Raw genomic sequence first — 26,806 nt, forward strand, 5'->3', positions numbered from 1 at the left:
TTGGGTCCTAGCCGCTATGTACTCAGGTAATCGTTGGGTTGAACGAGGCGGCGAGGTCAGGGCGAGGTCACATGGTCGAGTATTTTATCCATTATCATCATGTGATCATTGGATGACAAATCACACATAAAAGTGAATTGTCGGTTTTTGAAGCTACAATGTTGAATCATATCATGTGGTCGTACAGTGTACTGCATATGTCCATCATTGCATATTTATATGATTGAATGTGGTTCATTCCACCCATATCGCAGGTACGGCAGTCTCTAACCGCCAGTGCGCCATATCAGATGTTGCCTGTAGGGTTTGTTTTTAGGCACCCATGAGGCTAGCCAGGGCTTTTCCCAATCAAAACAAGATCATTGCGTACGGGATTTTTGGCAGCGAATGAAGTGCTTTTCCTGGCATTAGCGGGGTACACCAGGTGGGAGGCAAAACCCGCCCAGTGGGTGTATATAAATTGGTAGGTGTGCCCTTTCAAATGCCCATGATTCTACAAATAACATGCATTCAAGTCGACTAAGAAAACGCCGTGCAGAGAGATTGGAGACCATCCAGGACCTTGTCCCATCTCTACCTGCAGCCCCATTGACATCCCCGCTATTTACCGTTTTCCCCGCCGAGATCCGCAATCGCGTTTATACGTTCGCCCTTGAGTCCGAGGATGTTCTCACAGACGACAGTTCTCACTCCCTCTACAAGCAAAATGCTTTCTACTACCGACCCGGTTATAAGCAGCCCAAGCGCATCCAAACTGCCCTCCTCCAGACATGTCAGCAAATCTACGCTGAGGCGTCCCTCCTCCCACCGGCTGTAAATGAGCATACTTTCTGGTTTTATCGGTCTCCGCCGCATGTCAATGATGCCTCGTCACCGCTGAATTACTTTCGCAAGATGACCCCAAAACAGCGCGCTCAGGTGCAGCATTTGCACCTATTCACCCAACAGTATTTCCTAGAGGACAACCATTGGTCTCAGATATGGGAGGGGTTGAAGATAGGCGACGACGGGCGCAGTTTGCGAGGGGAGTGCAGGATTGCCCCGAAGAAGATGACCATCACCTTTCGCCACACGGACTGGTGGTACTGGGAGAACAATGACCCCCTGGGCATCGATCCGTTCCGGCCCGGGAGAACCCACGCCACCGATATGGGCAAGGCTGTTTCCCCGCACGACGCCGCTCGATCATGGGGGAACCAATTCAGCTCTATCCCCTGCCTTGAGGAATTGGTGATCGAGTTCGAGACCATCATGCGGAAGAGGGGCCAGCTAGATGACATCATACAACAAGCTCTCGAGTGGAAATTTCCTATGGAGGCTGACAAGGGCTTATATCTGGTGGCTGACCCCAAGTCAAAGAGCGCATATACTTGGGCTGGGGCGAAAGAGGCGGAGCTGAAAAGACAGAGACCTGTACGACCGGTCGATGCTGAGGCTGAGTCGGAATCTGCCCACGAACAGGAGCCGGTTCCTGCGGCTCCGGCTTTGGTGCCATATGATCCTCAGTCCGACTCGGGCACAAATAACCATCCCCCATCTGACACAGATACGGAGAAGTTCTATGTCGTCTTCTTGACTTGGAGGAAACAGCGTGTCCTGGAGTGAGCTACTCATCCCAACCTCAGTATGCACAAGGGATCTAGATTTTGTTCCTAAAATTCTGACACACAATACGATCCCACGAGGAATGTAAGATTGACACATTGTTAGATGGTTCATATGCATTTTCATCCTTTTGCTTCACATGTAAGGAATAATATCTCAGTGTTGGACATAGTAAAGTACTTCTAGCTTGCTGAACGGAGTACCCAACCTTTCAAGGTTTGAAGGTACAAATGAAGGGGATTGTTGCTCGCATCTCCCCCTGCCTGCATTTTCAGTACCGCCCTAAAGCAGACATCATGTTCCAGTGGTAATAACGACAGTATTATCGACAAAAGAAGGTAATAGCAAGTGTCAAGAATGGGATATGGCCCCTCTAGGCCTTAAACAAGAACCTTGGTTTTTGTTATGGTCTAGTGGTAAATTACGCTGTACGAAATTCGACAGAAAGAAATATGTGAAAATACAAAGTGTGAACCTCCACGGCATAGCTAGCACCTAAGGGTTAGTAAAGGTGTCATACAAGATTTGATGTATGTAGAACCCAAGGGGTTCTAGTATGCGCTCCAGAGGGTGGTCTGATGTTTGCTTTATCTGAGCTAATCCGGGGGAAGGACTGGAAGGATGAACTCCGGAAAATCGCGAGGAGAGAAAAGGAGATTTGAAAGAATCGGAGTAGAAATGTTTGCCCGTAGTCATCTGATGGCGCGTTTAGAAGCCAAGCCTGGATTTCGACAGCTCCATCCTAACGAAAGGACGTAGGGTAGTAGGGATGGTGTGGTTATTGAAGGCAAGAAAGATGTCCTTATATATAAACTAGATAGAATAGATACGAAAAAATCAATTTAGCAAACAGTCAAATCCTGGAATGGACCTGATTCACCAACTGCGCAACAGTGTCGACTATCTCATCCAGCAAAGACACAGCAAAGTCCGACCACGACTCAACAGTGACAACTTCGATGCACAACGTATCCCCCTTAGGGAATGCTTGCACCTTGATTTCCCGCAACGGCTCGAAGTGCGGGTAGATGGTCTGCATACGACTACTAGCCGCCATGAAAGACAAACCCTCAACATGCTCAACATCCTGGTGCACGACCGAATCAAACCAATCAACCGTCTCCGGCCAGTCGGTACAGTCTCTGATAATTTCCTTAAGACCGATTCCTTCGAATTGCGCGCTCTCGAGATGTTGTCGCTGGACAAACCGCAAAAGATCTATGGCACTCCATCCATCTGCGAACTTCACCCGCACTGGCACATACTGCCATGATGGTCCAACAACCGCGTCAGCGTTGGGGAGGTCAATGTTGCGGCCACTCACCACCTCGCCAAAAGTGACATCATCAAGGGAGAGTCGTCGCGCGAGGCACAGCGCCCAAGCCGCTGTCGGTAGGGTTGCGACTGTGATTTCCCGTGGTCGCGCGGCTATATTGACATCCTTGGAGATGGCAAAATGAGCTGCAGACACCACAGGGATATCGGGTTGGATCCGTGTCATAGACGATCCTTGAAGGAGATCACGCCAGTACGGAATGCTGACTGGCAGATTAGTGCGAGTCACGTGGCCGACATACGACGAGAATGGCAGACTCTTCGGCACTGGTCGTCCCTCGTACAATGCCGATAGCTGCTGCAGCAAAATTGGAAGACAGATCTCATCATACTGGGCATGAGAGATGCGCATGATCAGGCTGCTGGGCCCGTCAACATGCCGAACGAAGAGAAATTTCAAAAATGGTGATCCGAGGGGAATGCGTGACTGAACATCCACATCGCAGAGTTTCTGGCTGAACGCCTCCACGTCACTTTCAATCTCATATTCAATTATCTGGCAGGGAAGGTCATCGACAACCACTCCCAACGAGATACCCTCATGCTCCACGAACACAGTTCGAAGGATCTCATTCCGAGAGACAAGTTCCTGGCAGCTTTGGAACAGTTGAGTGCGATCCACCACGGTATCCATGTAGAAAAGTTCGTATCGCATGGAATAACGAGGCAGCTGGACAGTTCCCTGGACGGCAATTTCCTGGAGCGGGCGACTTGGATAGGCATCCACAATCTTCCACTCGGGCTGGGCAAGCAATGGGGTCATCTTGCTGATGAAGGCGTCCACATCGGTCAGATCTAGTGAGCTGAATGGCGCGTATTCCCGCGATGTAACAACTGATGGTTGAGCTTCCACTGCGTGTTCGGCCATGTCAAAGAGAGACCGGTGATCGAAGATTATGGTTACAGTTAGCTCAAGGCCATCCATACGAGCCTCCGAGACCAGCTTCATAGCACGAATGGAGTCACCTCCCAAATCGAAGAAGCTGTCATCCAAAAGGATATCCTCGCAGGGAATGTCCAAGACCTGGCTCCAGACCCGTTGGAGCTTTTGCTGCGTGACCGTCGTGATGGCTGCACGACCATTAAGGTTTCTGTTTCGGGGTTTGAGTTGACCGACTTGCGCGTCCTTTGCGCGAATAATAATCACAGAGCCGTCACTGGTATATTTCCCGAGCTGGTTTGTCGTGTACAGCTTTGTTGGCTGCTTGAACCAGGATGGATTGGCAACTGGGTTGCCGGAAGCCAGTTCATCTTCGCTTTCAACGAGCAGCTCACCCACCCCACCAGGTGGAACAAGAGACTCATGATCATTTGGATTAACAATCCAAGTTGATGTGACAGGTGAGTAAAGATCCCCCGCAGGGAGGCTCGCCGGGCCAATCTTGGCGAGACGGCATTGTTCTGGAACATCTGTCTCAATTGTCGAATCGTAAATGTGCTGGATTCGCTGAGTCGGATCCTCGAGGATCTGCTGCACCAGCCGATCAAACTGTTCGAGCGCTTGCTCCATCTGCGGGACATCTATGGTTTTCGAGTCGAAGCTGGCCATGACAAGGAACCCTTTTGGATCAACGGTGAAGACGAGCATAAGGGCGTATGAATTGAATTTCAACGCTTCACGGGCGGCCTCTGCCTCGCTGGTTGGAACAAATGCGGTGGCTGGTTCTTCTTCCGAAGAGGATACGCTCTCCTCGACCGTTGGGTGAATTACAATGCCTGTGCGTAATTCACACGCCTCTCGAGCATCGGCGTTCAAACGTCGAATGTGCTGCAGACCCATGTGTTCGTGAGGAATGCGATCTACCGTTTGATCATGAATCTGCTGAAGATAGCTTGATGCTCGAGCCTTGCGATCGATACAGACTCGAACCGGGACAGTGGTGATCATTGGGCCATCGATCTCCTCTACTGCTGCCACGGGAGCTGTGCGACCGGTCATAGTCTCTCCAAACACGACGTCATCAGAGGATGTGTAGTACGCGGCTAAAAGACTCCAAGCACCTCGAATAAGGGTTGCAATGCTCGTTGTGGAGCTCGACGAAGCCCGAGGCAGCTTGACGTAATGTTCCAGTAGAGAATCCGCACGCGCTTGATACCCAGTATATGGAATGAGAGGGAATTGTAACGCGGTAGCGCCCTCGAGTTGAGTTGCCCAATATGTCTCTGTGGAGGCTCGATCAGTGTCATTAAGCCATCTGATGAAGTTCTTGAACGGTGCTGGGCTGCCGATACTCTCACCACGATAGGCGCGATTCACTCGGTCAACTATCAATGGCATTGACCACCCATCATAAAGGGCATGGTGAATGCTCAGGACGATGTAGATTTTGCCGGTCGCTTCATCGTCCACAATGGCGAAACGAGCAAGCTCAGTTCCCAGAGACATCCCCTTGAGTGTATCGCTACTGAGATACTCCGCCAAGTTGGAGCTACTGAGCCATGGAGTGTTGGTCCGTACGACGGTCTGCATCAAACCCCGGCGTGGGACTTGGACAATCCTTGTTCGTAGGATCGCGGAGTCTACCGAGACACTCTCGAAAGCAGACTGTAGTCGTGTGGCGGTTTGAACATCCTGGAGCTCAATGACTCTCTGCGCAACATAGGCATCTGTATACTTCGCGGAGAGAGCCATGAGGGCTTCTTGGAGAGGTGTGCAGGGATATACATCAGCCACCTCTTCAGGATGCAAGTTGCACAGCGAAGCCACTTCAACCCGCGCAGCGTCGGCTTCCCAGTGTGCTGGAAGTAGCGAAAATGGGGGAACCTCCACTGGAGCTTTGTTCTCAACCTGTTTCACTTTGAGGGCTAGATGCTCAAGAATAGGCGATTGGAAAATATCAGTGACTTGAATAGCAAGAAGCTGCTCTCGCGCAGCAGCTACCAACTTCATGGCTTTCAATGAGTCACCTCCGAGGCTGAAGAAGTGGTCGTTGACCCCGATCTCTGCCTCATCACCAAATATCTTCAACCATAGGCCGTGGAGCTTGCGCTCCATCTCTGTCCGGGGTGTTAATTTGACAACTGTGGACAATCTAAGCTCTGCAATATGTCGCCTTGTCAGGCCGTTCCCGAGAGCACGCAGCTGCTTCCGGTCTGTCTTGAGCGACACTAAAAGTGGCATGTGATTGAGTGGTATATATGCGGTGGGGATCATATACCGGGGCAGGTTTGAGGCGAGAACATCGTCAATACCAGCGATCAGCTTTTGGAATGAACTTGAAAATGAGATGATCTCGCTGATTGTGCCCGTCTTATCACTCTTTTCCTCTGCCACAAAGACAATCAATGTGGCATCGGCTTTCTTCCCCCCAGGAAAGATCACTTCCGCTGCGACACTTGCTCCAGCGGGGAAGTAATTTCGGACGTGGTGCTCGATTTCGCCCAGTTCCACGCGCTGGCCGCGCAGTTTCACCTGTTGATCGGCACGGCCGATGAAAACAACACTGCCTGAGGCATCAGGGTCATATCTTACCAGGTCACCGGTCTTGTAGAGACGACCCTTGCGACCTGGCACATCTCCCCCACCCTCAAGCAACCATGCCGGGTCCTCGATGAAAACCTCGGCGGTTTTCTCTGGATTATTGAGGTATCCATCACCGACCACGGGGCCTTCGACAAGCAGTTCTCCTACGGCGCCGATGGGCATCAATCGGTCGTGGTTGGATGGATCTACCACCCATGTTGTGCCTCCGACTCCCTGTCCGATACTGGTGTACGATCGACCGGGAGGGATGTCGTTGTTGATTGTGCAACCAACAGTGCACTCCGATGGTCCATATGCGATCACGACCTTCGTCTTCTGACCCCATTCGGCCGCATCGCTAGCAGAGATTGACTCACCACCAAGGCCAATGACCTCCAGCGATGGCATGATATCAGGAGCCAAGACACGTGCAACCGATGGTGTCATGTGCGCCATGTTTACATTCAATCCGCGAATGGCGTCGCTGAGGTCGTTGACTCGTTGGTCTTCTGAGGGCACACAAATGCAGCCTCCGTTGGCCAAAGTGCACAGCATGCAGTCAACACTGACATCGAATGCATACGAGGGGAAGTCGAGCACTCGCGAGTGCTCTTTGTATCCCACAGCTGCGGCGCGAGGTACTGCACCACTAGTGTAGTTGGAGTGAGAAATGACTACACCCTTAGGCTTGCCAGTACTACCGGAGGTGAACTGGATGTAAAGGGTTGACGACGCTGGGACCACAGGTAGGTCTACCGAGAGTGATTTCAATTTGTCTTCGTCGACCAGCGGGCCAACAATAACTTGCTTTCCTCCTGGGACAATGCGCGATCCTAGTTCCGCCTGCAACTCCGAGGTCAAGATAAACTCAGCCTCAACCTCGCTAGCGATAGTGCTCAGTCGTCCCTCGGGCTGACTAGGATCCATGAGAACCAATGCACCGCCAGCCTTCATCACTGCGAGGACACCGACAATTGTCCACATGGACTTTTCAAAGCACAGTGGAACAGCCTTGCCAATTTGCAGTCCGAGATCAACTAGATATCTGGCTAGGTTTGTTGAGCGCTCTTCTAGCTGTCCATAGGTCATCTCTCCATCCCAAGATACGACTGCAGGACGATCGAGTTGACTTTGAGCTTTTTCACTGATTATATCTTGGATGCAATGATCGATAGTTGGGGCCATTAGCCCGTTCCACTTCCATAACTGTGACAGCTCTCGCCGTCCAATCCGAATGGCCTTAGCCACGGGCTTATCGAGGTCACTGGCGATAGAAATAATGAGGTCGGCGAAGATATCAGGTAGGATGGCTTCGACAGGCTGCGTGGCTGTCGGGGACCGCGGAGTCCCGCGAACATACACAACACCATCCGAGAGCTTTGCTTCCAGAGCAAATGTCCACTAATCAAGTTAACAACTGATCACAGTTATGATTTTAGATCTACTTACTTTACTCTCAAGGGAGGCATTTCGACATAAGAGTGTATCCGAAAATTCTCCGTCGAATTTGCCCCGCCTTCGAATTGCATCCAAGGCAGTTCTCAGCGAGCTGTCTTCCCCCTCAATCACATCGGAGATGAGACCTCCTTGGAGACTGCCCTCGCTTACCCAAGAAAAGCCTCCATCTTCACTGCTCACTGTTCCCCGAAAGAGAAGGAGGATCCAAGCCAGCGCGAAAAGTTCCTCGTGTCTTATATCCGGCAGCATTGGTAGGGCCATACAGTCGGACCAGCCAACATCCTGTGGCTTCAACTCTTCGCTGACCCAAGGGGTCGCACTGGGCTCGATGTATTCACCCATATCCTTGGAAAATAGTAATATCAAGAAAGTGTCTCTAGGGCTTTTCCGGGGACTACGAAGCAACGATCTGATTAAATTATCTGATGCTGATCTTCAGTGACGGACTTGGCATCCTGCGAGAAACCCCGTGCCTGCAGAACAGGGCCACAACGGGTAGAAACAATCCGAGCAGGTGCCGAACGTTCATTGCCAATATTGCAATGGAGCCCGTTAGAGTGGGGATACGTATGTATCTGAGCCCATGTATGGTTATAACGCAAATTACTCTCCATACTATACCATACTATACCATACCATACCATACCATACACTAACGCCAAGGGTCTACGCTAAGCACTGCCACCCTGGACCCACCTTGGCACTAAAAACCTTACTGCAGAGCCATGGCAGTCATATTCGAAACTTTCGATATTTTCTTTGGTGGAAGATTGTCATCAATATGACGATCCTCTTCAATGTTACCGTTTTCGCAAGTTTCCACCTCGATCGATTACGTTGACTGCGACATCGGATATCCGTCGATTCATTGCATTGGTGATTTTTGAACCAGCCTTGGAAATTCTCGTCTCAAGCATGTATGGGAGGCTGGATCGACTTCCCCTGTTGTTACTAGTCTGCGCCAATTAGCAATACTGAGATACACGGATGGTCCCTTTGTAGCAGCCAAGGGCTCTGGTGGACATAGACAAGGGTGATCAATTCCCTACATCGCATAGAGAAATTCCCCGAGCCGGAATAAACCGAGGATGAGGTGGTCAATGCCGACATTGTATATCTGATTACTTATTCCCTCGTGCCTCTCCTCTGAGTTAGTAGCATCGTCACGTCATGTCTTTGAGTTCTCTCCCCCTGGTGCGGCTACCGGAGCCATACAAGACAACCTACGAATTGCATGTCGTATCCACCGAGAAAAACCTCCGCAAGTTTCAGCTACTGAGATCCCCTCGCGGGGATGAAGGCATACCACCCCCAAAGCCATTGGACCATGCGTCGTTGAGGTTCACAGATTTGTCCCAGCCCGATTCTTCTTCCACACCAGACGAAGGAAACAACTCACCCTGGGCTCGCGCACAGAGAAGTCCAGTTACCTATATCGCATGGGAAAGCTCGGAGGCACCAACAGTGGGCCAGATCTGGAATGTGGTCTATGCCATTGAGACCCTGCGTAGCGAGTTCGAGATATTCCGTGCCGTACTGTCTGGCCGTGGGAGTGATATACTTGCACACGAGCTACAGGCCGTGGGTTTGGCAATTGCGCACCCCGAACCATCTGCTGCACCAGGGAAGCCCATCCCAGTCACCACTAGTCATCTCGGACAGCTGGTATTTTCCCGCAGTAGCTTCTGGCAAGGAGCTGGCTCACCCTTCGGTACCCGTCCAGCCTGGGTGGCTGACCCGGGCATTTACAGCTATATGCGAAAGCCGTTGAGCAACTACCCTTCCCGACCGCGCCAACACACAGTCACCACCGGTTTCCCCGAGCGTCGAGTACATGCCCTTCACCCGGTACGGCCACCAAAGCCATCCCCCGGCTCTCGCATTTACAGTCGCTACATTCCACACTTGAACGAGTTTTTCTCAGTCTATGCGCTAGACTACACAAACGACGAACATCTGGGGCTTTTCAATAAGTGGCAGAATGACCCTCGAGTGGCTCAGGGGTGGAACGAGACTGGTACTTTGGACCAACATCGTGAATACTTGCGCAAAATTCAGGAGGATCCCCATCAGATCGCTGTGCTGGCCAAGTTCAACGACACTTTCTTTTCCTATCATGAGATATACTGGACAAAGGTATGGTTTCTATTTTCTCCAGCAACCCGACCATAGCTAAATTAAATTACAGGAGGACCATCTTGGTGCGTATTACGATGCTGGTGACTGGGACAGAGGCCGCCATTCGCTGGTCGGCGATGAGCGTTTCCGGGGCCCGCACCGCACGATTGCGTGGTGGTCTGGATTGATGCATTACATCTTCCTGGATGATCCACGTACGGAGTTTGTGACTGGAGAGCCAAAATACTCGAATCTCGCCCCTCTGACCTACGACCATGCTACGGGCATGAACCTAGCCAAGCTGGTCGATCTGCCACATAAACGGTCGGCGCTCATCCTTGGTAGCAGGGAAAAATTCTTCCATGTAGCACCCCTACGATTTGACGGGTCTGATACTCTCGATCGCAATCCATTCCGCTCATTGAAGTTGTGATAGTTGGAAAATGTGAAATATGATGTGATTGTATTATGCATATTATGGACTCGTGAGCAAGACTTCAGACGTATACCGACGTAGATTCGTACGTAACCCATTAGTCCACAATTACCTAGTTAGGTAGCAATGAAGCCAAGCAGATCTATTCACGACAGTAAACAAAGCGTAATCTAATCAGATTCGGGATGTCCCCGGGACCCCTGGGACCCGATGTTTTGAGTTTGACAGTTGTAATTTTCCCCACTTACCCTAAAAGGTAAAAATCCGCAACAGCAGCCAAGCAGGTCTCCGGGGTTAACATTCCGGAATAGAACACATATTGAGATCGGCATATCCTTAGAAATTGGCAAACCTTCCCAAGAGAAGCCTTTGCTCGGACGAAGGGCATACGGCATTCTCGGCCCAACCCCAAGCCCACCCCAGGCCCACCCCCAAGAACCTCCAAGCCCAAAACAAAAAAAACAACAAATACATACTCTTGGCTCTTGCCGGTTTTATTTACTAGTCGATCTGATAAAGGGTTCAATATTACGTATTGTCCGACGTCGGCTTTTCACTGTAAATTCTTGGTAATCGAGTCATTCGACGAGTGGAGTGCATGGATTTCTGCCACTGCATTTACTTTCGGGATAAAATAGCAAATGATCTTCCTAATGTTCGCATCTATTCACGCCGATAGATAAATTTTTATTATGGCTGCCGAAGATGCACCAGCGCAGAAGCGCAGCGTATGTCACCCCTAGATGCTTAGGATTCTCAAGCTAATATCGTTACAGTGGAGGGAGAAAGCTGTCTTCTTTCGCCTGTTTGTCTATGGCGAGCCTAGCACATCAGATATCGCCCTCCTTATCCTGGGCCTTGTCTCCGCAATTGCTTCCGGAATTCCTTTTCCGATCATGTCGATTGTGTTTGGTCAATTGGTGGATGAGATGAACTCGACGACCTGCAACGCCAACGACACCAATAGCAACTCATACCAAGATAGTATTAACAAGAAAGTCTTGTTGATTGTCTACATCGGCATTGCCTACCTCTTTTTGATATATATTTATGTGTTTAGCTGGAATCTGACTGGCGAGCGACTGGCTCAGCGTCTGCGTGAAAAATATTTCAAAGCCCTTCTCCGCCAAGATGTGGCCTTCTTCGACAATCTCCCAGCTGGCGAGGCATCTTCGAGAATTACCGGTGATATTACCACCGTGCAGCAGGGAACATCTGAAAAGGTCGGAATCGTGATCAACAGTCTTGCCTTTTTCGTCACCGCGTACGTCGTGGCTTTCATCAAGGATCCCAAGTTGGCTGGAATGTTGGTCTCCTTGACTCCCGCCTACTTGATCATGTCTCTGTTAGGAGGATATTTTGTGCAAAAGTACTTTGGTCGCGCACTGGAAAGCATGACCAAGGCATCCTCAGTGGCACTGGAGGCATTTTCCAACACGATGGTTGTTCATGCTTTCTCGGCCAACGCGCGGCTCGAGGAGAAGTTTATCGAGTTTTTGAACCCGTCCAGGATTGCTGGAATTCGCAAATCAATTGCCGCGGCCACCCAGGCTGGTTTGCTTTACTTTATTGCTTTCTCGGCCAATGCACTCGCCTTCTGGCAGGGGTCAAGGCAGATTGCGGACTCGGTAGAGTCCGATGCTGGTGGCATCACCGTCGGGGCAACATATACTGTGATTTTTATTCTAGTCGATGGTAAGCATCTCTATCCGTGAATTTGGTTGACCACTCGCTGACTACTTCTATCTATCAGCGTCCTTGATCCTCAGCACAGTCGCACCTTTCATCCAAAGCTTCGACGCTGCTTCGGTTGCCTTTTCAAAATTGAAGGCTGATATAGAGCACTCATCCACAATTGATGGCACTTCAAAGGATGGAGAAGTATTGTCGGAGATCAAGGGCCATATTGAGCTGCGCGACGTTTCATTCCGGTTCCCTTCTCGCCCAGATAAACCAGTCCTTCAGAATCTATCCCTTTCCTGCCCTGCCGGTCAACAAACTGCCATCGTCGGCTTGTCTGGGAGTGGAAAATCCACCGTTGCTGGGCTAGCAACAAGATTCTACGATGCGACCGAAGGAACCGTTTTATTGGATGGACATGATGTCAAAGACCTGAATGTACGTGCATTGAGGAGCTATATCAGTCTTGTCCAGCAAGAGCCTTGTCTTCTCGATCGATCAATTTTTGAGAACATTGCCATGGGCCTGATCAATTCCCCTGCACACACTCATCTTCAACCGATTCTGACTGGCACCGCGCTGGTTGAAATTGCTGCCGCTGCAAGGGAGGGGCAATCTCTTGCTTCCGCCGCTCTTGAACACGGTGATCAGGCACAAGAGGTGGTAAGACTGGTCGAAGATGCTTCCAAACTGGCCGATGCCAACAAGTTTATTGAAAAGCTCCAAGAAGGTTACGGTACTTCAGTTGGTTCCAGCGGGAACCTGATCAGTGGCGGACAGAAGCAACGTATCTCTTTGGCCCGGGCCTTGGTGAAAGACCCCCGAATCCTCATCCTCGATGAAGCCACAGCATCTTTGGACTCGGCGACAGAAATGCGCATTCAGAGAGCCTTGGATACCGTGGCCGTGGGGCGAACTGTTATTACCATTGCGCATCGTCTATCTACCATCAGAAACGCGGACAATATCATCGTCATGAGACAAGGAAAGCTTGTTGAACAAGGCACTCATACGGAGCTACAGGCAGCCAATGGTGCTTACGCAGAGCTGATTCGCCTTCAGAATCTCAATGTTGACAACGCTCAAGAGGGAACATCCACCCGATCGGTGTCGCCTGTCAATCAAATCACAGAAAAGGTTGAACCCTGTCTTTCCGTGGCCGATGAAATCCCCGATAAAGATGAGACGATCGATACTTCTGTTGCCCAAGACTCCAAGTCGAAAGAAACCGGCGGTGTTGTCGACTCACACAGGTCATTTTCCTCAACAGTCAGCTCCCTAGGCTCTATGTTCCGACCGTATGCATTTGTTCTGTTCCCCGCCGTGACCGGCGCCGTTGTCATTGGCGGCACATACTGTGCTTCGGCAGTGATCTTTGGTAATGTCGTGAGTAAGTTGAGTGGCTGTGAGGAGCCTCAGAATATCCGCGATGCTGGAGAGTTCTATGGGCTTATGTTCTTTGTCCTCGCCATCATTGAATTCTTTGCAAATTTGGTGAGCTGGTCTCTCTTCGGTTGGATGGCAGAGAATGTGATCTACAAAGTGCGAGTTCTTTCACTGCGATCTATCCTCGAGCAAGACCTCCAATGGCACGAATCCAATGACCGCAACCCCTCTTTGCTGCTTTCCTTGATCACGAAGGACAGCAACGCTCTTGCAGGTCTGACTGGCTCCGTTGTGTGTACAATGTTGTCTATTCTCATCAACCTATTCGCCGCTATCATTATGTCGCACATTATCGCTTGGCGCATTGCCCTTGTCTGTCTTGCCGTGGTACCTTTGCTGCTGGCCGCTGGCTGGATGCGCGTTACCTCACTAGCACAGTTTGAAGAGCGCCACTTGGAGGCTTTTGCTCGGTCCGTGGGAATTACCGTGGAGGCTGTCAACTCTATCAAGACTGTCATGTCTCTCTCTGTGGAAGAAGAGATTATGGGAACATACCGTCGTTCGTTGGCGGCACCCATGAAAGAGATAACCCGCCAAAGTGCCTGGGCCAATATCTGGCTTGCCATCGGGTACGGTCTCAGCAACTTCCTATACAGCCTGGCATATTGGTGGGGAGCGAAAAACATCATTGCAGGATATTATTCTCAGACACAGTTCTTCATCGTCCAGCTAGCGCTGCTTGTCAGCTCACAGCTGTGGGGACAGATGTTTGCCCTAGCCCCCGATGTCTCGCGAGCCTTCCAGGCCACCCGCCGATTGTTAAATTTGCTAGACCTTGGAACCACGAAGAAACTGTCAGCCCCTATCCGAACACTGCCTAGCAAGCTTTTGCAGTCGACGAGTGACGTCGAGTCCACGGCTGTCACCCGCGAGAAGGTCGACGACACTCGCAATGGCATCAGTGTCTCCTTCAAACAGGTCCGTTTTGCGTATCCCGCACGGCCAGATGCCCTTGTGCTTCATGGTTTGGATCTGAATGTCAAGCCGGGTCAGTTTGCCGCTTTGGTCGGACCTAGTGGTGCTGGAAAATCCACCATCATTTCACTTGTCGAGCGCCTCTATTCCCCCGCATCAGGCACCATTCATGTTGATGGCCGAGACGTTGCCTACGGTGACATTTCCTTCCGTGACTCCATTGCATATGTACCACAACAAAGTATTTTGTTCGAAGGAACTATTCGCTTCAATCTTGCTCTTGGCGCACGACCTGGCCACGAAGTTACGCAAGAGGAGTTGGACGAAGCTTGCCAATTAGCCAATATTTACGACGTCATCGCGCAGCTTCCGGATGGATACGATACACACTGCGGGCCAAATGGTGATCGCCTGTCCGGAGGTCAGAAGCAGCGGCTGGCTATTGCACGGGCGCTGATCCGAAAGCCGAAGCTGTTGCTCCTAGACGAGTCGACCAGTGCTTTGGATGCTGAGTCTGAGCGATTGCTTCAGGATGGATTGGAGAAGGCAACCAAGAACATGACAGTGATAGCGATTGCTCATCGTTTGTACACGATTCGTAAGGCGGACGTTATTTTCCTGATTGAGGACGGGCGTTGTGTTGAGCAAGGCACTCACGCCCAGCTGGTCGAGCGGAGCGAGACCTACAGGGTCAATGCCTTGAACCAGACAGTGGATGGTGAATAAGAAAAGGTAGATAGCTGGGGTTCTCTTCTTGTTTTGTTGATATAGATCTATATTGTTTAATCTCAGTTCACAAGAAGGACAGGTACAAAACTGGAGGACAGGGCACACAGATAGTTTTCCTTTTTCTTTCACTCTTTTGTACTTGGTATTTGGATTGAAATGCACTCTTTTCTTCTAAATCGATCTGACAGGTAACACTATATATCGTTTCGTGACTTTTCTATCGGCTTGAATCATTACTCGGTTGCTTCTCCCAAACGCATCCATTTCCAACAAACTGCTTTTATTAGCTCAATAAATCTGGGTGGAAGCTCTTCAACTTACTTTCATATCCTAGATCGTCATTGAAGAACATGTTACGAACCTCGTCGCCCGAGGACAGTCCCATGGCCGGGAAGTACCCAACAGCGGTTTTTCCAAGGGCCAAAGCCATCATTGGGGCTACTTCAACCAACTCCACGAATTTGGGTTCTGTATTGTACCGCTCCGCTAACATCTGCTGGTGGATATTGACAACTGCGAAGTGCGCCTGGTGCATCGCCGCTCCACCACGCTTAATACCAGACCAGGATGCAATATCACCGGCAGCGTAGTGATATTTCTTGTTGGGGACATCTGCGGAAAACTGAAGACCGGGCGTGATTTGGACATATCCTTCGGGATCGCAGGCATCCTTGGGAAGGTATGACGATGTTGGTGTGAACCGTGACACGGCATTGATAACATGGTCGGCAACGAGCTCTCGACCATCTGAGAGCTTGAGCGTGTATTTTGCCGGAGAAGATTCGCTACCGAGAACTGTATCCTGGACGCGTGCTCCCAACACCACTTCGACCTTGGACTCTTTTAGCATTTCAAGTGCCTTTGCTTTGAAATCATCGGGGAGGTCCTCAGAGGAGAGTAGCTGTTGCCGAGAGTGAACGAGTGTCACCTTTGCCTGAGGTTGGAGCATCTTGATCTCGGCGGCGATCTCAATACCGACAGCACCTGCGACAAACAAATCAATTAGTATTACTCAGATGAAAGAAGATGGTGTCACGTACCGCCTCCGATAATAACCACGCCTTCCGCGGCTTTCTCGATAGTCTGCACAGAGTCTGCAGTTTCAGCAAGATATGCCTCCCGAGTCAAAGACTTAGGCGCACTAGGCCACTCTCTTCGCAAGCCCGAACACGCAATCATGTAGTCGTATTTTTCTTCGACAATCTTGTGCCCGTCATTTGCAGTATTTTGACGGATCCGCGCAATTCGGGACTTGCAGTCTATCGAGTCTACTCGTCCTTGGATATGATTGATATCGGGGGACTGGAGAGCGGGGATATCCTCGAACTTTTTCCAGAATGTGCTAGCATCAGCGTTGGAAGCTATGGCCAAGGGCAGTCCGATCAGATGGTCTAAAATAATTATGTCAGTGACATGCTTTCAGATCCCAACACGATACACGTACAATATCCATCGCGCTCGTCCACAATGGTTACTTGCACAGGAATCATGTTCCCCGGGCCCTGGTCATTTTCATCCAGGCTGAATCGGCATTTCCGTCCATGACACAGGTCAACGAGGTTCAGAGTCGCGGCCAAACCGGAATAAGACCCTCCGACAATGAGAACCTTGAAGGGCGGCTGTTCCTCGAGACTAGGCATAGCGGCGATCAGTATAATGAGCTTTTGGGTAATAATAGAGGAGTTACGGGGATGGGGGAAAGAAAAGAAGTCAAAGTAGCCGGCAAATCGACCCGAGCAACTGATCGGACCAACATGACTAGGTCAAATGTCTCAATACCCGACCCGGAGGAAATACAGCCCCAATTACGCATGTATGTAACTTTAAATTTCAGTGCAACTTTGTCTTATCAGATCCGACTTCGGGAGTCTTGGCACCAGGAAACTTATAATTTGTTGAATACAGATGCACTCGATACATACACTGCTACATTTTTCAACTCTTTCCGATTTCTCAATAAATCATAACATTCTTTTCTGTACTCAATATGGGCTTCGTTGTTGTCCCCGCCACTCTCCCCGATATCCGGGCCATCTACGATGTCTGGTTTGCTGCTTTCAAAGGCCAATTGATCCTAGATCTCATCTACCCAGGAACCGATCTCAACGATGAGGCTTTCCGCAAAGTTCACACGGAAGGGACTCTGGAATATTGGAAAGGATTGAGCATGGAGCACACTTTCCAATGCATTGACACCGACACCGGTAAAATCGCCGGCATGGCAACCTGGCAAGTCTACTGGCGGGAAAGGACCGCTGAAGAGCGTCAGAAGCCGTGGATTGGATGGTTGGAGGGTGACCAACGAGAGCGTGCCGAAGGGTTTTTGAGACAGCTTTGGGAGAAGAGGGAGAAGTGGATTGGCCCCAAGAGGCATGTGTGTGAGTGGTCACCGATCCTTATATTGAAAATGACAGTATGTTGACCGGAGATAGACTGCCACACCGTTGCAGTGCATCCCGAATACCAAGGTAAAGGTGTCGGATCACAGCTTATGCAATGGGGAATGAGCGTGGCAGAGCAGCTGAATGTACCGATTTACCTTGAGTCGACGGTGGAAGGAGTCCCGTTGTATCAAAAACTTGGCTTCCAAACTCTCTCGGAGGACATCCTATTCAAGCCTGAAATTACCAGGGTCGACAAAGAGGTTCGAGCACCACTCATGGTGAAAATGCCCATAGCTACGGGAAACATGACATTTGAGGAATGGGCGGCGGACAAGAGTCCATCTGTGAAAGCTACATAGGTATCTACATATTATTTTAGACCTTCAATGCACGGCAGATGCCACATGCCGTATTGCATGCCAAGTTCTTATTTTTCGACGCCAAGAGACCCCCTCATGTGGTGAGAACACTGTACGACATACTTCCCTAGCCTAGGGTGTGTAAAATGTGTCCCGAAACCTAAGTTTCCCGAATGAGCGAGAACTCCGACCAGTTCCGGAGCAATCAGATGGTGAAACTGGCCATCCCTTTTCCAACAGTCTTGGTAAGGAGCCTAGAAATTACTCGGAGGCCCAAGCGGAGACAGACAGCCAAAGCCAAGACTTGGCGTATTCTTGGTTATTAAATGTCCACGGGTGTGGAAACCTTTTATCAATCTAATTATTATCGAGTCAAAAATGACAACAGGGGTACTCTTTTGTGCCGCCGCCATTCCCTGACTTCAAAAATTTATCGTATTGATTCAATAGCAGTTTTTGCATCCATGTGGGTTAGGACATTAGTGTGGAGATAACAAGGGGTCAGTACATCTTCAAGGGATTCGACCTCCAAGGAACATGTTATGAAGTCGTAACATACAGAGTACTCCGTACTATAAGCGAACTCCACCAGGACCACCTCGGCAAGTGTCGATCAGTCCCTGGAGTGGCGTGGCGTGGCGTGCATTAACTTTTACTGATACCGCGAAATACCTGTAATACCAAGCGGACCCCTGTATCGTACGGAAATATCAATGTGGGGCCGCTGATCTTATCTGATCAAGGATTATCAGATGGTCCACAAACCCGTCTGTATACCCATGGACCTAGACTACCAACCTGAATTCTTCAGTTCTCTAGGCGATCCTAATAACATTTCAGCAGACATTAAATCACTCATATCAGGGAGTGATTTGGCTGGCCGATATCGGCTGGACGCGGGTATTTCTGAGTAATTCTGGTGATATATTTATTTGAGTTTGAAAAGAAGCAGCAGTCCACTCTTGCAGGGAAGTTGATTTTGCCATGCGTCTTTCTTCCGCCTTTGCCACCCTTTGCGGGCTCCAAGCTACCCTTGTTGTTGCTGAGAACACCACTTGGCCCTGGCAGACCTTCAAGTCCAGCCCTCACCAGCCTCCGAATCTCAAAATCTCCAAATCCGGACCTACCAGCCCCGGATACCTCTTCTTTGACCAATCATGGAACGCACATCAGTACAGCGTGTTTATAATGTCGGACAGTAATGAGCTTGTCTGGCAGAGCCCGCCCGGTGATCTACAGGATTTCCGAGTACAGAAGCTGGATGGGAAGCCTGTCCTGACGTTCTTCAACGGCCTTGGAGTCCCAGAGCCGTTCGGATGGGGATACGGCATTATTCAAGTCTTGGATGAGTCCTATCGAAGTATCTATAATGTCTCCGTGACAAACAACAACTACAAGGCCTTAGGCAGCATTGACAGCTCCTCTTTCGTATCATGGATTGACATCCACGAGAATACAATGACGTCTGATGGGACAATGCTGGTCACCGGCTACAATGTCACCCAGACTGATCTCAGTTCTGTGGGAGGCCCCAAGAACGGTTGGATCGCTGACTCGCTCTTCTACGAGATCGACGTCAAGACCAATGAGATACTTTTCCGCTGGAGTGCCCTAGACCATATCGATCAGATTCCCTTGGAACATGTACAGCCATTCTACCCTGTTCGAGACTGGGGACACAACAGCAGCTCTCCCTACGGCTACTTTCATATCAACTCAGTGGACAAGTTTCAAGATGGAACGTACCTCATTTCTTCTCGTTACTACTGTTCGCTGTTCAAGATCGCGAAGGATGGATCGGTGGACTGGACGCTACAGGTAAATATCATCTTCTTCAAGTGTGTTAAATTGTGGCCCATATACTAATAACATACAATAGGGTCAAAGTGGCGGCGACTTTGAACTCAACGGAATCAAATTCAGTTACCAACACGACGCCCGCATTCATGACGAGACCGAAAATGCACTCATTCTTAGCATTTTTGACAATGCCAACTCCGATGTCCAGAACGGGACTGATCACACCGAAGGCATATTTATGAGCGTCAATCTAGCCACTCGCAAGGTCTCCCCTGTCCGAACTCTGTACGATCAACGCGATGAGATCTTTTCGACTTCTCAAGGAAACACACAATTATTACCTGCAAATCACGTTGTGATGGGCTACGGATCAAATCCTAAAATCAAGGAGTATAATGCCAACGGTTCTTGTATCATGACTGCTCAGTTTGGATTCGATGGTGTCGTTTCAAGTTACCGTGCCTATCGCTCCCCCTGGGTCGGCGTCCCCGCAACTCCCCCCGATGTATTCTCTTGTATTGAGAAAAGCAGCAACAAGACCAATGTTTATATGAGTTGGAACGGAGCCACTGAGCATCAACAGTGGAAGGTCTTTGGGGGTGCTACTCGTTTGGAACTGAGTCCGGTCGCCATGGCACGGAAGACAGGATTTGAGACCGTGGCGAGCATCAAAGGACATCTTGGGTATGTTCAAGTGGAAGCTCACGGCTTGGGGATCCAGAAAGGCGTTTCCAGAATTGTACCCGTGCAGAGTCAGTGCTAGGTTTCACATATGATTGCAATATCTTGTAATTTTAGTGATAATAGACAATGAAGAACGTGGACTGTACCAGTCTTTCTAGAGTACCATTTTCAGCTTTTATGAGAGAGCAAACTTCTACATACTAAAGAGGGGACCCTGCAATGGGGACAGGGGCACCGACAGCCCTGCCTGCGAAACAGGTGTGAGAGCAGAGTCGTCACTGGGAGTAGTAGTGTGCTAGAGAGGAGAACACCATGGGGTGACTACTGAGAAGAGAAGGTGGAAAGGTGTCTACGTCGCCTTAGGAGTGCTTTTGTTAGTCATCACATGACCGCTTGGTCATCCTATACTGCGGACTTGGATAGTGCTTACTGCAGGTGTGATCCTACTCGAGTACAAGCTCTCCTAATCATTTAGGCATTGTCTTGAGCGAGCCAAAATTTTTAAAAAAATAGATGATGTACTCTTCGGTTCTAGATGGTTGGTATTAATCACATGACACCCAACTAATTAGAAACATTACTACCTACCACTGCACTAACTTCGATCTGACCCCCATAAACTTCATCTGCCGACTTCACACTTCTCTATCAACAGCATATCAACTCAAATAACGCGGCCCCTGACCTGCTTAAGGTCCTTTATCTTGATATCTCTCCACATCCCAGCACATCCCCAGGCAACTACCAGCAGACAAACACTGGTCACCAGCATATATCGCTGCGCATCTCCATAGGCGTGAGCAATAGCATTCCGAGTTAAGCTTCCATACGGATACGACAGCTGGGCCGTGATATCGGAATAAACCGTTGCCATACTCACATCTGCCGGCAGGTATTTGGTAAGCGCCTTCGGGAATTGACTGGTCCAGATAGCAGCAGACACAGTTGATCCAATTGCACTGCCGATGCTACCGAATAGATTCAGCATAGCAAGGATAACAGCAATATGCTGGTGATCGGAAGGCGCCATCATAGCAAGCTCGCCGCAGATAACAGTGGTTCCACCAGCCACGGCAACGAAGATTTGCGTCATGCAAATATACCCAATATCCGCATCGGGCTGACGGAATTTGATCATCAGCCCAACGCCCAGTATCATAAGCGGGAAGGAGAAGTAAACGGCCAGCCATTTGAAGCGACCAGTCCAGCGGATGAGGAAGCCGACGAGGAGACAAAAGAGGCAGGAGCCGACTCTGTAAATGGCTGAGACATAACTGGCTTCTGTGACATCCAGACCCCAAACAACCTGGAGCATTGATGTGAAATAACTACCCCAGACCATTGAGTTGAAAAACTCAAAGACGAACATTAACCCTCCGAAGAAGACGGTTCGGTCCATCAGTAGCTTGAATGGGATGAAGGTCACTGGAGCCCAGAATCGCTCGTAGACGGCGAACAAGATGAGCAAAAGGCCTCCAAAAATGATCATGCAAATAATCATCGCCGATCGCCATTGATCCTTTTGGTAGGACCAGAGACTGAACGGAAGAAGGAACAAGGCCATTCCTCCCGCCAGAAGAATGATTCCAATCAAGTCGACATCTATGCAGTATTTTTTCACTGAAGCGAAGGTGATAGGGCCATGGCTGGACGCGAGCAAGCCCATCTTCTTAGCCTTTCGCTGATTCCAGAAGAACAGAAGACACAGAGGTGCCACCACGGCCGGAACGATGATAGTGAAGATTCCGAATCCCCATCGCCAGCCGGGGCCTTCGAGGACACTCTGGGAGATTGGGCCTCCGATCCAAGTGGTGATGATGTATGGCGAAGTTGCGAACGATAACATGAGGGCTCGATTCTTCAGTGCAGAGGTATCTGAGATGAAAACTGTCAAACAATAGCTGACTCCTTGGGATCTAGAATTTGTCGCAGTTAACTAGGCTGTTCGAAAGACAGAACTTTTCCAAATGGATATCATAATTCATACCCCACGGATGAGAAAACCTGCGCAGCCGCGTATGTCTCAACGTTGTTGCAGCCCGCCATCATGATGAATCCCACAACCCAAATGATCAGCATCAAACTCATGCCCTGAGGCCGACCCCACGAGTCCAAAATCTTTGCCAAGGGAATTTTACTCAAGCCTCCAATGATATTGGCCATGATACTCGTGGCAGCCGTCAAAGAATGGAGCATGAAGGCACTGGTCACGTATGGGTTCAGAGAACGGATGACAACCTCCTGGATGGAGGTAACAAAATAGATAAACCATATGCTTCACACGTAAGAGTCAGTGATTTGAATGAATATAAACGTTGGATCACGAAGAGATTCTCACATCACATATGCCAAGATCATATGAGACTTAGTCCACACGGCCGCAGTGGCCTGAACACCTTTCACACCAGCCTGAGCCTCTTGATCAATAGAGTCCTGGTCGGGGCTGCCATGATCCTCAGCGGTATCTTTCGGTGTGTGGGCTGTCTCTGGCTCTTTCTCGGAGGGATAGAGGACTTCAGAGCCCATCTCGTGAGCGATCTCCGTTTCTTTCGATGCCATGGCGAAAGACTCTATGGTTCGAATACGAAACTGGCTAAAAATCGCCGATCAGTGGTATATATATACCCTGGTATATCAGACATGCATTATCCGATATCGGTAACAGGGAAGAATCTGCACCAATGAGTATGTTGACTCAAGGAAAGTGTCCGGTAAGTAATAATTTCCATTGCCGCTAGGGAGATTAGTTGACGCCGAGCCCCTTGGCGCGCCTAAGCGTCGAGAAGATGGATCCATAGCCATCCCTGTAGGCTTCCTCCGCCCAATAAATTATGTCCTCGTGCTCGAGTGTTCTGATGCCACTCCGGGACGTTTCGATCAGCCCATCCTAGACTAGTTTTTTCTTGCCTCTTGCCCCATTCAGAAGACATTTCCGGTCAACCCGTTCTCGAGGGTGGCGCTTTTCTTCCTCGTCGTTGTGCTGTCTATGGTCTTAGTGGTATTTTTCGTTTTGCGGTATTAGAAAAAATGAACTTAAATTACACACGCGTATTTGAGCTTTACGGCGTTTTCCGTAGTACTTTGCCCTATCTCTCCATTAAACCATTTCGCGTGTTGCACTTCATGTGAATATCTCTAGAGTAAACTTCTTTTCTTGTCGGATGTTGATTTCCTATTTGAGCTGGCGTCCCTTTCACATCCCCGAAGCCGCAGCCTGGGTTCAGCACTTCTCAACATATCAATATCAAGCTGAAAAGAGACTCGCTAGTGTATGGGAGGAGTCATTGCATGCCCTAGTAGAAACTCAGTCCAAGGATGCTTTGAGTAACGAGCCTGAACTGCCGAGGAGTGTGCCTAGGCTAACAATATTTCGTTTGATGAGTTGCTGATTCTCCACAAGTGTCTCACTTTTGCTAAAGTCCCGAGTATTATAATGATTTTGTGTTCCTTTTCCTCAGTAAAACCGGAGTTCATATCCTGTAATGAACTCTACCAATACATGCTTCCCATATACATACTCCAAACACTAGAATACTAGATGCCTCTAGCTTCCGATGCATTCTAGTTTTACGAAAACGAGCCCAGGAACGAGGGTCGAACAAGGCCTTTATCTGTTATCTGCACAGATAAAACTCACTCAAATTTAGTGGTGTCTGTCTTGAATTCCAATACTACACTCCGAGGACTTCCCCAAGAACTACTCACCCATGCAGTAGTGAATATTGCCATTGTGCATTGTATATTGAAGAGGGTTATTTGCAAAGTCGTGGTTGTGATTCCCACAGTAGGCTTAACCTGTGGCTCGATCTTTGAAACAAATCCATCTAAGAATCCAGTATTCTTGTCATGCAGCCTTACTTTGTCTGCAACTGAAGGATATAGTTCCAGAGGAATCTATAGTCAATATCCAAAAGGAAAGCCTATACGATGCCAGATTTCGCCGCCAGCGTAGAATCATACGACCGAAAGCGTCGAAAGCCTTTCGAATCCGATCCTTTTAAAACGTAACCAGCAAGAAAATCGTGATAATCCTTGCCATCAGCGGGGTGGAGATAGCCGAAAAAAGGGTCTAACATATTGCGCATACCAAGATAGCTAGTCACAAACGATAACGACATAAACACCAGAGTCACGATGGTGAAGACAGGGATGGCTTTTTCCTTAGTCTTTCTATCGCACGTCTACTCCGCTGCGCGTCAGGTTGGCCCCGAGTCAGAACTTGCGTAAGTTTGTCGCCTCTTATGACAAGCCTTCACGATATGTGCGCCGGTCATGAGTCATGACTGTCATCAGCAGGTCCTGAAAGGCATCAATCAAACTCTCTATTAGCTGACACCCCATGCTGGGTCTGAGCTGCCCGTTTCCAAACTTGTCATTTAGCTCCTAATTATCATAGCATGGGGCAAAGTGCCTTTTTAGGTTAGTCGAGTAGACTGATGCTTCGGGACGGTCTCTAAGTAGTAATCGGTAAACGTTCACTGAGCGTTCACTGAACCTCGCTAACCTTTGCACTCTATAATTCTCTTCTATGATCAGCCCTATACATACGACCATAGGGTGTGGAAAACAGGGCTTCCCGTCCGCTCAGCCGTACTTAAGCCACACGCCGGTGAGTTAGTAGTTGGGTGGGTGACCACCAGCGAATCCTCCCTGTTGTATGTTTTTGTTTTTATTATTTGTTCAGTACGGAGTATAGCAATAGTATGTTTATCTTAGGCCCCGTTATGGACCTCTATGAATAACTTTTTTTTGGAAATAAAGCTTAACGAGACATGAGAGCAGAAGGTAGGTAGGCTCAAGGGTGGAGGAAAAGTAGAAACTGATATAAGAGCACTTGATGTATCTATCTGACGCTATGACCATCAAGGGGCAGAGGTCACCTGACCTAATAGTATAGGTAGTACACGATCCGTCTAGGTTAGGCTTTGGGGCAAAATCAGGGAGTATTCCGGACGAGCAACAGACATGCTGCCCTGGTTTGAGGGTTGAACAGAAGTTGGTTCCGGAGTTATACTTGGTAAAGTCTGCAGCGGAGATTCCATACTTTGTGGCCAGAGCAGCGCAGCTATCACCCCCTTCGACTTGCTTAGTGCTGCATTCAGCCCGAGTTACGAGATTTTCTTTTAGCAAGGGCGTAGGGATGGTGGCTTGTGAGGCGCTCGGACGGACCGACTTCGATTGAGTGGAGTTAATCGAAGTCTTCAATGGAGGAGTGGTAAGAACGGCCGGACCGGTGATATTCTTCATGCTATCGAAGGAGAGGCAACCCCCCTTCGACCAAATTTTCATTGCATCCTGCACGGGTGAAAAGGTTCCATTGCTGGAGGCAAATATTCCGAAGGTGTGGGCATTGTTGCTGTTCGGATCGCATAGCTGCATTGCCACGTTACCGGAGACAATTTTCAGAGTGCGAATATTGTCTGTCAGCGCCTTTAGGGCAAAGGAGCTGACCCCCTCGCTCTGCAGACCCTTGCCTATGTAAATCCCAACAGCAGCCGAACCTGACCGGGCAAACAAGAAGGTGTTGCTCTTGGTTCTCTTGGTAGCAACATGTTGACTCTTCAGGTAATGCCGCATCTGCTTAGAAATGGAGGCTATATCTGCACCAGCGAGCAGGCCGTTACCCCACCAGCCAAGAGAATAAGTCGAGTCCGCAGACTCGATAGTAGTCGCGAAGTTCGCAATTGGCCGTTGGAGGGCTGACCAGTCGGCGCCATAAGAGGTGCAGACATAGAGGCGATGGAGGGTGTCCGGGTCATCCACTCGATCGTACAAAGAAAAATCATAGAACAGGGCTTGATGGCAGGATTGGAGCTGTTCAAAGTTGTGATAAACAGACCAATTGGAAGGATTGGGTCCTGCGATGCTACAAGCCACAGGACATGCGTCTCTACCACGATAGCCAGGACTGGCAGGCTGTCTCAATCCTGGCTTTCCTCGTGCAGAAACAACATCAATAGAGAGCAGAAATATTACCCCCAGAGCTGAGATGAGCCAAGAGCGAGTCATCGTGCTCTATGAGTAGACAAAGAAAATTCAAAGAATGTGACTAGAATGGTAAAAGAATGACAATAGAAACGAATGACTAGAGGCTTGTTCTCCCATCCTCCAGGGCTTTTCGCGGCTTTTGTACTTTTTCTGACGAATACTTTCAGAGTGCTAATGGTACTTCTGTCAATATGAGGAGCCTTGGACATTTATATTACGCTATAACTTTGAGTGAGCGTATTTTACCAACATCAACAATATACCAAAGTCTTGGATTTCCTATTGCAGGAACCCCGTCCCGAATACGCGCCTAGGATATGGCTAACAGTCTAAGGTTGGTGGAAATTGCAAGCAGGGCTTCACTTCTTTGCTAACCGGAGCCGAGTGAGACAGACAGAGGGACAAG

General features: G+C 49.4%; 9 protein-coding genes across 9 annotated transcripts; 5 read left to right on the forward strand and 4 right to left on the reverse strand.

Moving 5' to 3' along the window:
• Nucleotides 1–504: 504 nt before the first annotated feature.
• Nucleotides 505–1,605, forward strand: N7518_001537 (uncharacterized protein; the record flags this gene model as incomplete). Its single annotated transcript, XM_057182465.1, has 1 exon — nt 505–1,605. One exon carries the CDS (start codon nt 505–507, stop codon nt 1,603–1,605), a length of 1,101 nt encoding a protein of 366 aa, XP_057043915.1.
• Nucleotides 1,606–2,458: 853 nt separating this feature from the next.
• Nucleotides 2,459–8,203, reverse strand: N7518_001538 (uncharacterized protein; the record flags this gene model as incomplete). The annotated part of the gene is made up of 2 exons (XM_057182466.1): nt 2,459–7,804; nt 7,853–8,203. The coding sequence occupies 2 exons, from the start codon at nt 8,201–8,203 to the stop codon at nt 2,459–2,461; spliced, it is 5,697 nt and encodes a 1,898-aa protein (XP_057043916.1).
• Nucleotides 8,204–9,031: 828 nt separating this feature from the next.
• On the forward strand, nt 9,032–10,412 carry N7518_001539 (GNAT family N-acetyltransferase; the record flags this gene model as incomplete). The annotated part of the gene is made up of 2 exons (XM_057182467.1): nt 9,032–9,997; nt 10,050–10,412. 2 exons carry the CDS (start codon nt 9,032–9,034, stop codon nt 10,410–10,412), a joined length of 1,329 nt encoding a protein of 442 aa, XP_057043917.1.
• A 695-nt stretch (nt 10,413–11,107) lies between these two features.
• N7518_001540 (ABC transporter ATP-binding protein) lies at nt 11,108–15,182 on the forward strand (the record flags this gene model as incomplete). Its single annotated transcript, XM_057182468.1, has 3 exons — nt 11,108–11,143; nt 11,192–12,110; nt 12,169–15,182. The coding sequence occupies 3 exons, from the start codon at nt 11,108–11,110 to the stop codon at nt 15,180–15,182; spliced, it is 3,969 nt and encodes a 1,322-aa protein (XP_057043918.1).
• A 236-nt stretch (nt 15,183–15,418) lies between these two features.
• N7518_001541 (uncharacterized protein) lies at nt 15,419–16,825 on the reverse strand (the record flags this gene model as incomplete). Its single annotated transcript, XM_057182469.1, has 4 exons — nt 15,419–15,459; nt 15,507–16,169; nt 16,226–16,576; nt 16,630–16,825. The coding sequence occupies 4 exons, from the start codon at nt 16,823–16,825 to the stop codon at nt 15,419–15,421; spliced, it is 1,251 nt and encodes a 416-aa protein (XP_057043919.1).
• A 347-nt stretch (nt 16,826–17,172) lies between these two features.
• On the forward strand, nt 17,173–17,928 carry N7518_001542 (GNAT family N-acetyltransferase; the record flags this gene model as incomplete). Its single annotated transcript, XM_057182470.1, has 2 exons — nt 17,173–17,563; nt 17,618–17,928. The coding sequence occupies 2 exons, from the start codon at nt 17,173–17,175 to the stop codon at nt 17,926–17,928; spliced, it is 702 nt and encodes a 233-aa protein (XP_057043920.1).
• A 984-nt stretch (nt 17,929–18,912) lies between these two features.
• On the forward strand, nt 18,913–20,491 carry N7518_001543 (arylsulfotransferase family protein; the record flags this gene model as incomplete). The annotated part of the gene is made up of 2 exons (XM_057182471.1): nt 18,913–19,746; nt 19,808–20,491. The coding sequence occupies 2 exons, from the start codon at nt 18,913–18,915 to the stop codon at nt 20,489–20,491; spliced, it is 1,518 nt and encodes a 505-aa protein (XP_057043921.1).
• Nucleotides 20,492–21,076: 585 nt separating this feature from the next.
• N7518_001544 (uncharacterized protein) lies at nt 21,077–22,971 on the reverse strand (the record flags this gene model as incomplete). The annotated part of the gene is made up of 3 exons (XM_057182472.1): nt 21,077–22,328; nt 22,400–22,687; nt 22,751–22,971. 3 exons carry the CDS (start codon nt 22,969–22,971, stop codon nt 21,077–21,079), a joined length of 1,761 nt encoding a protein of 586 aa, XP_057043922.1.
• Nucleotides 22,972–25,134: 2,163 nt separating this feature from the next.
• On the reverse strand, nt 25,135–26,421 carry N7518_001545 (LysM peptidoglycan-binding domain-containing protein; the record flags this gene model as incomplete). The annotated part of the gene is made up of 1 exon (XM_057182473.1): nt 25,135–26,421. One exon carries the CDS (start codon nt 26,419–26,421, stop codon nt 25,135–25,137), a length of 1,287 nt encoding a protein of 428 aa, XP_057043923.1.
• Between the last annotated feature and the right edge of the window lie 385 nt (nt 26,422–26,806).

The sequence above is a fragment of the Penicillium psychrosexuale genome, assembly GCF_028828465.1.
Source record: "Penicillium psychrosexuale strain IBT 29551 chromosome Unknown utg000002l, whole genome shotgun sequence".
Lineage (NCBI taxonomy): Eukaryota > Fungi > Ascomycota > Eurotiomycetes > Eurotiales > Aspergillaceae > Penicillium > Penicillium psychrosexuale.